This window comes from Triticum urartu, chromosome 5 (assembly GCF_003073215.2).
Source record: "Triticum urartu cultivar G1812 chromosome 5, Tu2.1, whole genome shotgun sequence".
In the NCBI taxonomy this organism is placed as follows: domain Eukaryota; kingdom Viridiplantae; phylum Streptophyta; class Magnoliopsida; order Poales; family Poaceae; genus Triticum; species Triticum urartu.
This window is the reverse complement of record NC_053026.1, coordinates 98,791,819-98,806,348: the sequence shown is the minus strand read 5'-3', so window position 1 is coordinate 98,806,348 and position 14,530 is coordinate 98,791,819. Positions and strand designations below refer to the sequence as shown.

The window sequence follows — 14,530 nt, the reverse complement described above, 5'->3', positions numbered from 1 at the left end:
GAGCCAGAAGGCGCAAACGGTCCCGGGCCATGGTAAGGCGACACCCGTGGAAATACCGTGTGTGAGGCCGCAAAGTGATATGAGGTGTTACCGGCTAGATCGATGTGACTTGGAATCGGGGTCCTGACATTGCCTTTGTTGCAATCAATAACAGCCCCTGTAGTATTCAAAAAGGGTCTACCAAGAATAATAGACATACTATCGTCCTCGGGAATATCAAGAATAACAAAGTCCGTGAAAATAGTAACGTTTGCAACCACAACAGGCACATCCTCACAAATACCGACACGTATAGCAGTTGATTTATCGGCCATTTGCAAAGATATTTAAGTAGGTGTTAGCTTATTCAAATCAAGTCTATGATATAAAGAGAGGCATAACACTAACACCAGCTCCAAGATCACATAAAGCAGTTTTAACATAGTTTCTTTTAATGGAGCATGGTATAGTTGGTACTCCTGGATCTCCAAGTTTCTTTGGTATTCCACCCTTAAAAGTATAATTATCAAGCATGGTGGAAATTTCAGCTTCCGGTATCTTTCTTTTATTTGTAACAATGTCTTTCATGTACTTAGCATAAGGATTCATTTTAAGCATATCAGTCAAACGCATACGCAAAAAGATAGGTCTAATCATTTCAGCAAAGCGCTCAAAATCCTCATCATCCTTTTTCTTGGATGGTTTAGGAGAAAAGGGCATGGGTTTCTGAACCCATGGTTCTCTTTCTTTACTGTGCTTCCTAGCAACAAAGTCTCTCTTATCATAACGTTGATTCTTTGATTGTGGGTTATCAAGATCAATAGCAGGTTCAATCTCTACATCGTTGTTATTGCTAGGTTGAGCATCAACATGAACATCATCATTAACATTATCACTAGGTTCATGTTCATTACCAGATTGTGTTTCAGCATCATAAATAGAAATATCATTGGGATTCTTAGGTGTGTCAACAACAGGTTCACTAGAAGCATGCAAAGTCCTATCATTTTTCTTTTTCTTCTTCTTAGAAGAACTAGGTGCGTCAACATTGATTCTCTGAGAATCTTGCTCAATTCTCTTAGGGTGGCCCTCAGGATACAAAGGTTCCTGAGTCATTTTACCCCCTCTAGTCATAACTCTAATAGCATTATCATTTTTCTTATTATTTAATTCATTGAGCAAATTATTCTGATTTTTAAGCACTTGTTCTACTTGAGTGGTAACCATAGAGGCATGTTTACTAATAAGTTTAAGTTCACCTTTAACTCTAGACATATAATCACTCAAGTGTTCAATCATATAAGCATTAAGTTTCAATTGTCTACCAACATAGGCATTGAAGTTTTCTTGTTTAACAATAAAATTATCAAACTCATCCAAGCATTGGCTAGCAGACTTATTATGAGGAATATCACCTTCATCAAATCTATAGACAGAATTTACCTTTACTACTTGTGTCGGGTTATCAAGACCATGTATTTCTTCAATAGGTGGTTGCTACCTCTTGAGCACTATGTTGGTTTTCCCTTGAAGAGGAAAGGGTGATGTAGCAAAGTAGCGTAAGTATTTCCCTCAGTTTTTGAGAACCAAGGTATCAATCCAGTAGGAGGCCACGCTCAAGTCCCTTGCACCTACACAAACAAATAAGAGCCTTGCAACCAACGCGATAAAGGGGTTGTCAATCCCTTCATGGCCACTTGCAAAAGTGAGATCTGATAGAGAAGATAAGATAATATTTTTGGTATTTTTATGATAAAGACTAAAAGTAAAGAAAGCAAAATAAACGGCGCAAGAAATAGCTTGTTGGCGGGAGATTAATATGATGGAAAATAGACCCGGGGGCCATAGGTTTCACTAGTGGCTTCTCTCAAGATAGCATAAGTATTACGGTGGGTAAAAAAATTATTGTCGAGCAATTGATAGAATTGAGCATAGTTATGAGAATATCTAGGTACGATCATGTATATAGGCATCACGTCCGTGACAAGTAGACCGACTCCTGCCTACATCTAGTACTATTACTCCACACATCGACCGCTATCCAGCATGCATCTAGAGTATTAAGTTCATAAGAATGGAGTAACACTTTAAGCAAGATGACGTGATGTAGAGGGATAAACTCATGCAATATGATATAAACCCCAACTTTTTATCCTCGATGGCAACAATACAACACGTTTCGTTTCCTCTACTGTCACTGGGATCGAGCACCGCAAGATTGAACCCAAAGCTAAGCACTTCTCCCATTGCAAGAAAGATCAATCTAGTAGGCCAAACCAAACTGATAATTCGAAGAGACTTGCAAAGATAACCAATCATACATAAAAGAATTCGGAGAAGATTCAAATATTGTTCATAGATAATCTTGATCATAAACCCATAATTCATCGGATCTCGACAAACACACCACAAAAGAAGATTATATCAAATAGATCTCCAAGAGAATCAAGGAGAACTTTGTATTGAGATCCAAAGAGAGAGAAGAAGCCATCTAGCTAATAACTATGGACCCGAAGGTCTGAGGTAAACTACTCACACATCATCAGAGAGGCTATGGTGTTGATGTAGAAGCCCTCCGTGGTCAATGCCCCCTCCGGCGGAGCGCCGGAAAAGGCCCCAAGATGGGATCTCATGGGTACAGAAGGTTGCGGCGGTGGAATTAGGTTTTCGTGGTGCTCCTTGATGGTTTGGGGGTACGTAGGTATATATAGGAGGAAGAAGTAGGTCGATGGATCCACGAGGGGCCCACAAGGGTGGACGGCGCGCCCAGGGGGTAGGCACGCCCCCTGCCTCGTGGCCTCCTCGTTGATTGCTTGACGTCCACTCCAAGTCCTCTGGACCACGTTTGTTCCAAAAATCACGCTCCCGAAGGTTTCATTCCGTTTGATATTCTTTTTCTGCGAAACACTAAAATAGGCAAAAAAACAGCAATTTGGGCTGGGCCTCTGGTTAATAGGTTAGTCCCAAAAATAATATAAAAGTGTATAAATAAGCCCATTAAACATCCAAAACAGAATATATAATAGCATGGAACAATCAAAAAGTATAGATACGTTGGAGACGTATCAGTGGTAAATTCTTAACATCTTCAGCTTTAATACCTTTTTCTTTCATAGATTTCTTTGTCTCTTGCATATCTTCAGGACTGAGAAATAGAAAAGCCCTTTTCTTCGGAGTTGGCTTAGGAGTTGGTTCAGGAAGTGTCCAATCATTATCATTACTCGACATATTATTCAATAGCAATTCAGCTTGATCAACAGTTCATTCCCTGAAAACACAACCAGCACAACTATCCAGGTGATCTCTGGAAGCATCGGTTAGTCCATTATAAAAGATATCAAATATTTCATTTTTCTTGAGAGGATGATTAGGCAAAGCATTAAGTAACCGGAGAAGCCTCCCCCAAGCTTGTGGGAGACTCTCTTCTTCAATTTGCACAAAAATTATATATTTCCCTTAAGGCAACTTGTTTCTTATGAGCGGGGAAATATTTAGCAGAGAAGTAATAAATCATATCATGGGGACTACGCACACAATCAGGATCAAGGGAATTAAACCATGTTTTAGCATCACCCTTTAATGAGAATGGAAATAACTTAAGGATATAGTAGTAACTAATTTTCTCCTCATTAGTGAACAGGGTGGCTATATCATTCAATTTAGTAAGATGTGCCACAACAATTTCAAATTCATAGCCATAAAAAGGATCAGATGCAACCAAAGTAATTAACTCAGGGTCGACAGAGAAAACATAATCCTTATCGGAAATACAAATAGGTGAAGTAGCAAAAGCAGGGTCATATTTCATTCTAGCATTCAAAGATTTTTCTTTCAGCTTAACTAATAGTTTCTTAAGAGCATATCTATCATTGAAGCTAAAAAGTCTCTAGAAGTTTCTTCATCCATAACATAACCCTTAGGAACAACATGCAATTCATATCTGGGGGGAGAATCTTCATCATCACTTTCATCAATATTATCAGTTTCAATAATTTCATTCTCTCTAACCCTAGCAAGTTGTTCATCAAGAAATTCACCTAATGGCACAGTATTATCAAGCATAGAAGTAGTTTCATCATAAGTGTCATGCAAAGTATAAGTGACATCATCAATAACATGCGACATATCAGAATAAATAGCAGGAGTGGGTGTCGCAAATTTACTCAAAACAGAAGGTGAATCAAGTGGAGAGCTAGATGGCAGTTCCTTACATCCCCTCGTAGTTGAGGGAAAAATCTTGGTTCTTTCATCTTTCAAGTTCTTCATAATGATCAACAGATATAAATCCCAAGTGACTCAAAGAATAGAGCTATGCTCCCTGGCAACGGCGCCAGAAAATAGTCTTGATAACCCACAAGTATAGGGGACCACAACAGTTTTCGAGGGTAGAGTATTCAACCCAAATTTATTGATTCGACACAAGGGGAGCCAAAGAATATTCTCAAGTATTAACAGTTGAGTTGTCAATTCAACCACACCTAAAAGACTTAATATCTGCAGTAAAGTATTTAGTAGCAAAGTAATATGGAAGTAACGGTAACAATGGCAAAAGTAACAGTATTGGTTTTTGTAGTGATTGTAACAGTGTCAACGGAAAAGTAACTAAGCAAAGATCAATATGTGAAAAGCTCATAGGCATTGGATCAGTGATGCATAATTATGTCGGATGCGATTCCTCATGCAACAGTTATAACATAGGGTGACACAGAACTAGCTCCAGTTCATCAATGTAATGTAGGCATGTATTCCGAATATAGTCATACGTGCTTATGGAAAAGAACTTGCATGACATATTTTGTCCTACCCTCCCGTGGCAGTGGGGTCCTATCGAAAACTAAGGGATATTAAGGCCTCCTTTTAATAGAGTACCGGAACAAAGCATTAACACTTAGTGAATACATGAACTCCTCAAACTATAGTCATCACCGGGAGTGGTCCTGATTATTGTCACTTCGGGGTTACCGGATCATAACACATAGTAGGTGACTATTGACTTGCAAAATAGGATCAAGAACTCACATATATTCATGGAAACATAATAGGTTCAGATCTGAAATCATGGCCCTCGGGCCCTAGTGACAAGAATTAAGCATAGCAAAATCATAGCAACATCAATCTCAGAACATAATGGATACTAGGGATCAAACCCTAACAAAACTAACTCGATTACATGATAAATCTCATCCAACTCATCACCGTCCAGCAAGCCTACGATGGAATTACTCACGCACGGCGGTGAGCATCATGAAATTGGTGATGGAGGAAGGTTGATGATGGCGACGGATTCCCCTCTCCGGAGCCCCAAACGGACTCCAGATCAGCCCTCCCGAGAGAGATTAGGGCTTGGCGGCGGCTCTATATCGTAAAACGCGATGAATCCTTCTCTCTGATTTTTTATCCCCGAACATGAATATATAGAGTTGGAGTTGAGGTCGGTGGAGCCTCAGGGGGCCCACGAGATAGGGGGCGCGCCCCCCACCCTCGTGGACAGGGTGTGGGCCCCCTAGTGTTGATTCTTTCACCAGTATTTTTTATAAATTCCAAAAATATTCTCTGTGAAGTTTCAGATCATTCCAAGAACTTCTATTTCTGCACAAAAATAATACCATGGCAATTCTGCTGAAAACTGCGTCAGTCCGGGTTAGTTCCATTCAAATCATGCAAGTTAGAGTCCAAAATAAGGTCAAAAGTGTTTGGGAAAGTAGATATGATGGAGACATATCATACACAATTCTTGACATGGCAATTTCTCGGAGTTAGAATAAACTAATCAGTATGGAAACTTCCATATGTTCTTATTTTGGATTCGGTAACAAGCAAGTATCACGATATACACATGGCAAATTTCTTATATGGCACACATGTTATTTTATTGAGAAGAAGGAAAAGTGTTGAAAAGTGATAGCATTCATGTGTGGCAAGTTCTCAATAGCAAGCATGTAGTTACCAACCACTAGGTGGTTGGTAACTTGCATCAACCTAGCATGGAAAATTTGATCGGTGAACCATCAATATAGGACCTATGTTGGGACATATAATGGCGCTTTCTAGATAAAAATATAAGCAAGTAAAAAATAAGAGTCAAACACTAATCACGACGGGAACATGGCAATTTATAATATGCATAATTTTTGGAAAATGAGTAAAGAGATAACATGAAGAAGTGATAACATTAGTGTATGGCAGTTTCACAGATAGCAACACATGGTTGTTACAAAATAGTAAATTCAGAATAACCAAGCATGGCAACCACTCAGGCAAACTTTGATTGCACTCCCCCAAATTGTCCTTGTAATACTCTACTCGATGACCAGCGAGCGTCTTCTCGCAAAAATGCTTGTACAAAGAAGACATCTGACATCTCCCTCTCATATTACTATTCCTGAAAATCCTTGCAAATGTGCTAATGTGCACAAGAATGAAGCTCATAACAATATATTAAAGTTGAAGACAAGTTTCTTTGATGAAGGGGGGATGATAAGGCCATCATTCATCGAATCACTACAACTACCAATTCTGATAAGATGTGCCATTCGACATATATTTCAGAAGGTAGTATTTTGGAAAATCCTACCATTCAGTTGGCTCATTCTCTTGTATTGCATAATGATGACCCACAAGTATAGGGGATCAATTGTAGTCATTTCTATAATTAAGAGTGTCGAACCTAACGAGGAGCAGAAGGAAATGACAAGCAGTTTTCAGCAAGTTGTTCTCTGCAAGCACTGAAATTATCGGTAACGAGTAGTTTGGTAGCAAGGTAATTCATAACGAGTAACAAGTGACAAGTGTAACAGAGGTGAAGGAAGGTGGCCCAATCCTTTTTATAGCAAAGGACAAGTCTGGACAAACTCTTATATAAGGCAAAGAGCTCCCGATGACACATGGGAATTATCATCAAGTTAGTTTTCATCATGCTCATATGATTCGCGTTCGCTACTATGATAATTTGGTATATGGGTGGACAGGTGCTTGGGTGTTGTCCTTACTTGGACAAGCCTCCCACTTATGATTAACCCCTCTCGCAAGCACCCTCAACTACGAAAGAAGAATTAAGATAAAACTAACCGTAGCATGTGGATCCAAATCAGCCCCTTACAAAGCAACGTATAAACTAGGGTTAAAGCTTCTGTCACTCTAGCATCCCATTATCTACTTGCTACTTCACAATGCCTTCCCTACGCCCAAATCATGGTGAAGTGGCATCTAGTCGATTTTCATCTAACACCACTAGAGGAAAGGCAACATACATCTCATCAAAATATCGAACGAATACCAAATTCACATGATTACTTATAACACAACTTCTCCCATGTGCTCAGGAACAAAAGTAACTACGACAAAGCATGTTCATGTTAAAGATCAGAGGGGTAATAAATATCATTAAGGATCTGAACATATGATCTTCCACCAAATAAACCAACTAGCATCAACTATAAGGAGTAATCAACACTACTAGCAACGCACACGTACCAATCTGAGGTTTTGAGGCAAAGATTGAATACAAGAGATGAACTAGAGTTTGAGAGGAGATGGTGCTAGTGAAGATGTTGATGAAGATTGGACCTCCCATAATGAGAGGATCGTTGGTGATGACGATATCTTTGATTTCCCCCTCCCGGAGGGAAGTTTCTCTAGCAGAATCGCTCTACCGGAGCCCTAAATTGCTTCTGCCTAGGTTCCGCCTTGAGACGGCGGCGCTTCATCCCGAAAGCCTTCTTATGATTTTTTTCCTAGGTCAAAACCCTCCATATAGCTAAAGATGGGCACAAGAGGCTGGCCATGGGGCCCACAAGCTCAGGGGGTGTGCCCTGGGGGGTAGGGCGCACCCCCAAGCTTGTGGCCACGTGGTGGGTCCCCTTATGTTCTTTCTTCACCCAATATTTTGTATATATTCCAAAACAATTCTTCGTAAAGTTTCAGGATATTTGGAGTTCTGTATAATAGGTATCTCAGATTTGCTCCTTTCCGATCCAGAATTCCAGCTGCCAGCATTCTCCCTCTTCATGTAAATCTTGTAAAATAAGAGAGAAAAGGCATCAGAATTGTATCCTAAAGTGTAATAACAGCCCATAATGCAATAAATATCAACATAAAAGCATGATGCAAAATGGACGTATCATGTAACATGAGAATAAATACAAGGCTCTATTAGTTAGTGATTCTATGCCATGAAAGGTTTTCATTGGAGTTAATCAACACAAGAAAAAAACGAAGTCATGTGTTCAGATTGGAACAATGTTGGTGACACTTGAGGAATCTGAGGATAATATCCAGGTGCTGCAGGACTTTCTAAGGGTAGGGGACACCCTTCTTTCAAGTTCTACATGGACTCAAAGAAATAAAATCACCAAATCAAAAGATATGGAAATTCGAAATCAGTTCGGATTTGGTTCGGTGCAGCCTGACATGCGTGGAGGAAAAATATCATAACTCTCTCATACGAAGTTGGTTTGGGATGGGTAAGTACTCATTGGAAAGCTTATTCCATGCCCTTTCTAACGTGCCCAATCCCATTTGTCAAATTCTATGTGAGCCATTCTCAGTCGCCAATATAATTCTTGAGTCGTGGTGAAGTCCGAGTCTGTTTCGAGTTGTGGTCGAGTCAGACTAGAGATTGGGCTGGCCTGCGTGCCATATATAGCCTAGGGTGGGCACCCATGTAAGGGGAGTTTTTATAGTCGTGGTTTTCCTCCTAGGAACCCTAGAGGGGTTACCCTCCTCTAGGGATTGAAGATTGTTGTTGCCGCAATTCTTGTCGGTTGCTGAAGTACATGATCAGGTGATCCTTCTCTTTGGTGCATGTCGGAACTTCATGGTTCCCGTTCTCTAGATCATGCTCATCTAAGTCACGGGTTGGAGAGTTTATCTACTGCTGGTTTGCAACAACATCAAGTTTTTGTAAGCCGGTCACTATCTATTATGTTTCCAGTGGTTGTTATTTGTGATTGCTAGTGGAGAATCAATCTGCGATGTTTGCTTTTTTCGTTGCTGGATAATTCAGATTGGGACAACTGTTACATCTATTAGTTGCTAATATATTACAAGTGTTTGAAATATTTATACTAGTTTAATCTACTTGGTGTGCTCACCTAAGCCTATTCATTGCGGATCACTTGCATATTTGAGAGGAGAGTATATGAGCTGCTTTGTACCGTGAAAGACTGGGACAAATTCTGGACATCAATAGGTGTGTCCTTATCAAGTGGTATCAGATTTCAGGTTGCTCACGGTATTATTATATTTGCAAGTTGTTGTTGTTTATGTGATGGGTGAATACAGATTTGCAAGCAAAATTAAATTTTTGCCCAAACTTTATTCAATGACTTCTCGATCTGAATATTATGAGTGGAAGATGCTATGGAGGATTTTATCTTGTGGGGTCATGGCTTGGATTCTTACATGAAGATGTATTCTGCAAGGTGGGCATTTTCTAAACATATCTTATAGTGGTGGATTCAGTTACAGCAAAGACATGTCGAGAGAGGTGAAAATCATTGTCCGGCACGAGCAGCAATGAAAAATGTGTTACGGCATCGATTCGATCCAAAATTTTGGAAATATGTCGATGAGAAGAATAACGTGGTTGCTTATAACCGATCTGTTGCGAACAACAAGATGCGAGTTATGTGTTCATCGTGGAGTGCATCCATTGTTGGAGATGTGAATGAGCTTAAACAGCCAACCAAATGTGTTGGTACTACAAATATGTTGTTGCATTGCAGAAAGGAAAAGTCCATTACTACTGAAAGGGCTTCTCCTAGTAAATAAGGGAAATCTGCTAATGTGTTTTGCAAATATTTTTCACCTCCTAGAGAGAATAAAAAGACATATACTTGTATAAAAGATACACATATGGCTATAATTCATGGTGGAATTTCTTCTCCACTAGGGAAGCATGTTATGTCTCCATATGATATTGTTCACAATGGTACTTTCATTAGTGACAAAGTTGAGACAAGGCTGCATAAGACGCAGAAAAGTTCCAGCATGAGAAAGCGAAAGAGAATGTTGCTACTGAAGTACTTATTTCTCCTAAGCAGCATGAAGAAGTCCATTCTAGTGCTGATGAATCAGAAGAGGAAGCTCCAATAGAGGGCTTAACCTTGCTGGTCAAGAAGGGTGGGAGTGCTAACAACTCCGCTGCTCAAAACGGACAACAATTGAGTGTATTTCAGTCTGAATGTAAGATAAAGGATAAAGTATGCAAACTTGTTAATGATGGTAGAAGCTTTACAAATATGATTAGCAAGGATCTCGTACAAGCTTTGTCACTTTCGACATGGAGGCATCCTACACCACACCATGTGAACTGGATGAATCCTGCCGAAAAGCTAAAAATTACCCACAAGGTGCGAGTGAATTTTTCTATTGGTAATTATACTGATAAAGTGGACTGCGATGTAGTACAAATGGATGTTTGTCATTTGCTATTGGGGAGGCCATGGGAGTATGATTTGAATGCTACACATGAAGGCCGCTCCAATTAGTATTCCTTTGTTCATAAGGGAGTGCATTATGTTCTAAAGCCACTGCAAGAGACTCCTATAAAGGCTAAAGTTTTTCCCTCTTTACAAAAGAAAAAGAATCGGGTTTCTAAAATTATCCCAAGTCGAGGACAGCTTTGTTTCAAGGAGGTGAGAATGGTGTAGCCGTTAGCTCTCTTATTATTGTTCTTGAAAATCCATGCAAATGTGCTAATGTGCGCAAGAATGAAGCTCATAATAACCATCTATTAAAGTTGAGGACAACTTTCTTTGATGAAGGGGAGGATGATAAGGCCATGGTTCATCGAATCACTACAACTAGCAATTCTGATAAGATGTGCCATTCCACATATATTTCAGAAGGTAGTATTTTGGAAAATCCTACCATTCAGTTTGGCTCATTCTCTTGTATTGTGAAACATGACAATAAATACAAGGCTCTATCAGCTAGTGATTCTATGACATGCAAGGTTTTCATTGGAGTTAATCAACCAAGAAAAAAAATGAAGTCATGTGTTCAGATTGGATCAATGTTGGTGACACTTGAGGAATCTGAGGATGGTATGTAGGTGCTCCAGGACTTTCCAAGGGCAGGGGAGACCCTCGTTTTCAAGTTCTACATGGACTCAAAGAAATCCAATCATGAAATCAAAAGATATGGAAATTCCAAATCAGTTCGGATTTGGTTCGGTGCACCCTGACATGCGTGGAGGAAAAATATCATAACTCCTTCATACGGGGTCGGTTTGGGATGTGTAAGTACTCTGTTGGAAAGCTTATTCCATGCCCTTTCCAACTTGTGCAATCCCATTGTCAAATTATGTGTCAATCGTTCTCAATCGCCAAAACAATTCATGAGTCATGGTCAAGTCCGAGTCAGCTTCGAGTTATGGTCGAGTTAGACCAGAGGTTGGGATGGCCTGCATGCCATATAGCCTAGGGCAGGCGCCCATGTAAGGGGGAGATTTTTTATTGTTTGTATGGTCGTGGTTTTCCTCCTAGGAACCCTAAAGGTGTTACCCTCCTCTAGGGATTGAAGATTGTTGCTGCCGCTATTCTTGCCTGTTGCTGAAGTACTTGATCAGGTGATCCTTCTCCTTTGTGCACGTTGGAACTTCGTGGTTCCCGTTCTCTAGATCATGCTCATCTGAGTCATGAGTTGGAGAGTTTATCTACTGCTGGTTTGGAACATCGTCATGTTTTTGTAAGCCGGTTACTATCTATTCTGTTTCCAGCTATTGCTAGTGGAGAATCAATTTGCGGTGTTTGCTTTTTATCATTGCTGGATAATTCAGATTGGGACAGCTGTTACATCTATTAGTTGGTAATATATTACAAGTGTTTGAAATATTTCTACTGGTTTAATTTACTTGGTGTGCTCACCTAAGCCTATTCATTACGGGTCACTTGCATATTTGAGAGAAGGTATATGAGCTGCTTTTATACCGTGAAGGATTGGGACAAATTTTGGACATCCATAGGTGTGTCCTTATCACCTCTCGCACTGCCTCCTTCGCTAGTCCCTCCGGGTGACGTTCTCTCACTTGTAGGCTAGAGCAAGGATGGGAGCCCCAAGGACGACGCTAAGGCTACATCCGTGGCGACGATTGGGGATGAGATGCACGACACTCAGGACGATGGATGGGGGCGGCGGCTCGGATGGGGGAGAAAAGTGGACTACGGCGAGGACTCGGATGCGAAAATGATGGACAGACACAGAAGGAAGGTGATGTGTTTAATGGACCTAGGTCATGTTGGGGCAATTTGCGATGAGTCCGGCATGTTTGATTTGACATGGCTGACGCGTCCAGCCAGTAGTGCCCATCAGCCCTATAGGAACAGTACAAGGCATTCGTCTGCGGGGTTTTGCCAGAGATTTTGGCTGTAGATGCTCTTATTTTCCCCTCGATCACGACGTAACCTTCTGAGATTATATTGATTGGCCATGCATTTTGGTGTCTCCTTGTCTCGAAAATCAGAGCAAAAGAGTGTTTCGCTACTTGTCAAAGTAACTATCCCACTGATGCCCCACATCGTCCTCCAGCCCTCGCTTGATCCTCCTCACCCTCTCGATCACGCCGTCCACGGCGACGTCCACGGCGTCCCTGAAGCGGTAGCCAGCCTTGACCCTTGGGTCCCTGTACACGATGTTGGGAATCAACCTGACCACCTGCTCCCTCATGGCCGCCACCTCCCTGGCGCCGATCCGCCGGAGCACGTCCTCCAACTTCACTGTGCCGTTCCGCACGCCGTCCTCCGGCACGAACACCGAGTACTTGCGGTGATCCGCCGGCAGATGCCACCGGTACTGCACGTACGCCGATCCGGGGTGGAAGAACACCGGCACACAGCCGGCGAGCACGGCGTCGAACGCCGACCGCCGCGTGTACGAGTCCCCCTGGGGCTGCAGGCAGAAGGCGGCGCTCTTGAACAGCCGCATGACGTTGCTCGGCGCGTAGCAGTCGTTGCGCCGGCCACGGCCGCCGCACAGAAGGAGCCCGCACCGCCGCGACCGCGCGCACTGGTTGATGATCATGTCGCGGACGACGGCGTTAACGTTCTTGTTGCTGCCGTCGTGCGCCCGCGCGCCGCCAGCGAACGCGAACAGCCATGGCCTTCGCGTGTGTCGCACGGCCCGCTGCCATGAGGCCACCTCGCCGGCGAGGGACGGGTGGAAGTAGGTCGGGTACGGCACGCCGATGTCGTTGCCGTGCCACGGGCTGGACTCGATGGCGAGCATCGTCATGTTCTTGGCCTCCGGGAGGAGAAGCAGCCGGCTCCCCCACTCGCCGCCGACCTCGCGCCGGAAGTCCCACGTGATGCGACCGCCGACGAAGAAGTGGTCCCGCCCGCCCTGCGCCGCCCATACCGGTGACGACCGGAGCCACTCGAAGAGGTCCTCCGCGAGAGCGTCGCGGACGCCGTTGCTGAACCCCCACAGGTGTCGGCCGACGTCGAGCCCTGCATAGTAGGGCACGTAGACGGCAGCGGCGCGGGACGCGTCGGTGGTGAGGCAATCGTACCGTCGCATCCGGCTGTGGAAGATGACCTCCAGGGCGAACTGGTTGGTGTCGTACCAGCCAGTGGACGGGAGAACGCCGCCGGTGCGCGTGAGCCGCGGGCCCATGCCGGCGTTGAGGAGGTGCTTGCACATGTCGGTCCACTCTGACAGGGACCGGCAGTCCCGGATCAGGTCGGAGTTGAACCGACTCGGCAGATTATGGATGTAGATGTAGCGGCCGGCGCACCTGTCGGTCGCCACCGCCGGTGGAGGTGGCGATTGAATCTCTGTCCCTGCTTGACGTGACATCTCCGTTCTTGCTTGACGTTTCGGTGCCAGCGGTGGAGGCGGAGCGTTAATGATGACATGGCGCTCCGTCGGCGGCGGCGGCGGCGTCAGCGGCGAGGACGTGTCAACGATCTCTCGACGCTCCGACGGCCACGGGGGCGTCGTGTCAACGGCCCGCAGCCCCGTCAACGCAATGCTCGGCTGGAAACTCTGCCGGAAGACGGCGACCTCCACCGGCGGAGAAGGGAAGACGAGGAGCATCCATAGGGCGCAGCACGCCGGGAAGGCCAGCGGCAGGTACCTGCCGGCCCAGACCGCCGTCGACCCACGCAAATTCACCATATGGCCCGGCCCTGCCGTACGTCGCAGGGAACAAATCACTCGCCGGCCGGCAGCCGGACTTTAATCGGCCAGCGCGATCGATATGACCCGGCTGTCATACCGCTGTCGCTGTCCGATCATCAACAGCTTGAGCGGCGTAGAAATAAGCGCGAATTGATTCCGGGAAGGTTTCCTTGCCGCAGATATGCCAGGAATTGGGATGCGCATGCGCGCATCAGCGATTCCTTCCTTGCATGTGTTTCATGATGTATTTCCATTTGTTCGTCACCTCTCCTGATTTTGTCTTTCCTATGTTAGTTGCATCATGCTGAACACATGTGGCAATGAACCACCATAATTTTGCCGTGCTTGTATTGCAGTTGTTGTTTGACAGCTCGGGGCTCATGCAAGCAGGCATGCATAGATACGAAGGATTTAAGTTCAAATAAAAAGT

At 43.7% G+C, this 14,530-nt stretch overlaps 1 protein-coding gene across 1 annotated transcript; it reads right to left on the bottom strand.

Annotated features, from left to right (window-relative positions):
* Positions 1-12,378: 12,378 nt before the first annotated feature.
* On the bottom strand, positions 12,379-14,291 carry LOC125508062 (xyloglucan galactosyltransferase KATAMARI1 homolog). The gene has a single exon (XM_048672632.1). The coding sequence runs from the start codon at positions 14,095-14,097 to the stop codon at positions 12,463-12,465; it is 1,635 nt and encodes a 544-aa protein (XP_048528589.1). The 5' UTR covers positions 14,098-14,291; the 3' UTR covers positions 12,379-12,462.
* Positions 14,292-14,530: the final 239 nt, after the last annotated feature.

Excerpts from the sequence above, each read along its gene's own strand:
- LOC125508062 (XM_048672632.1), bottom strand. The coding sequence starts at position 14,097 with ATGGTGAATTTGCGTGGGTCGACGGCGGTCTGGGCCGGCAGGTACCTG.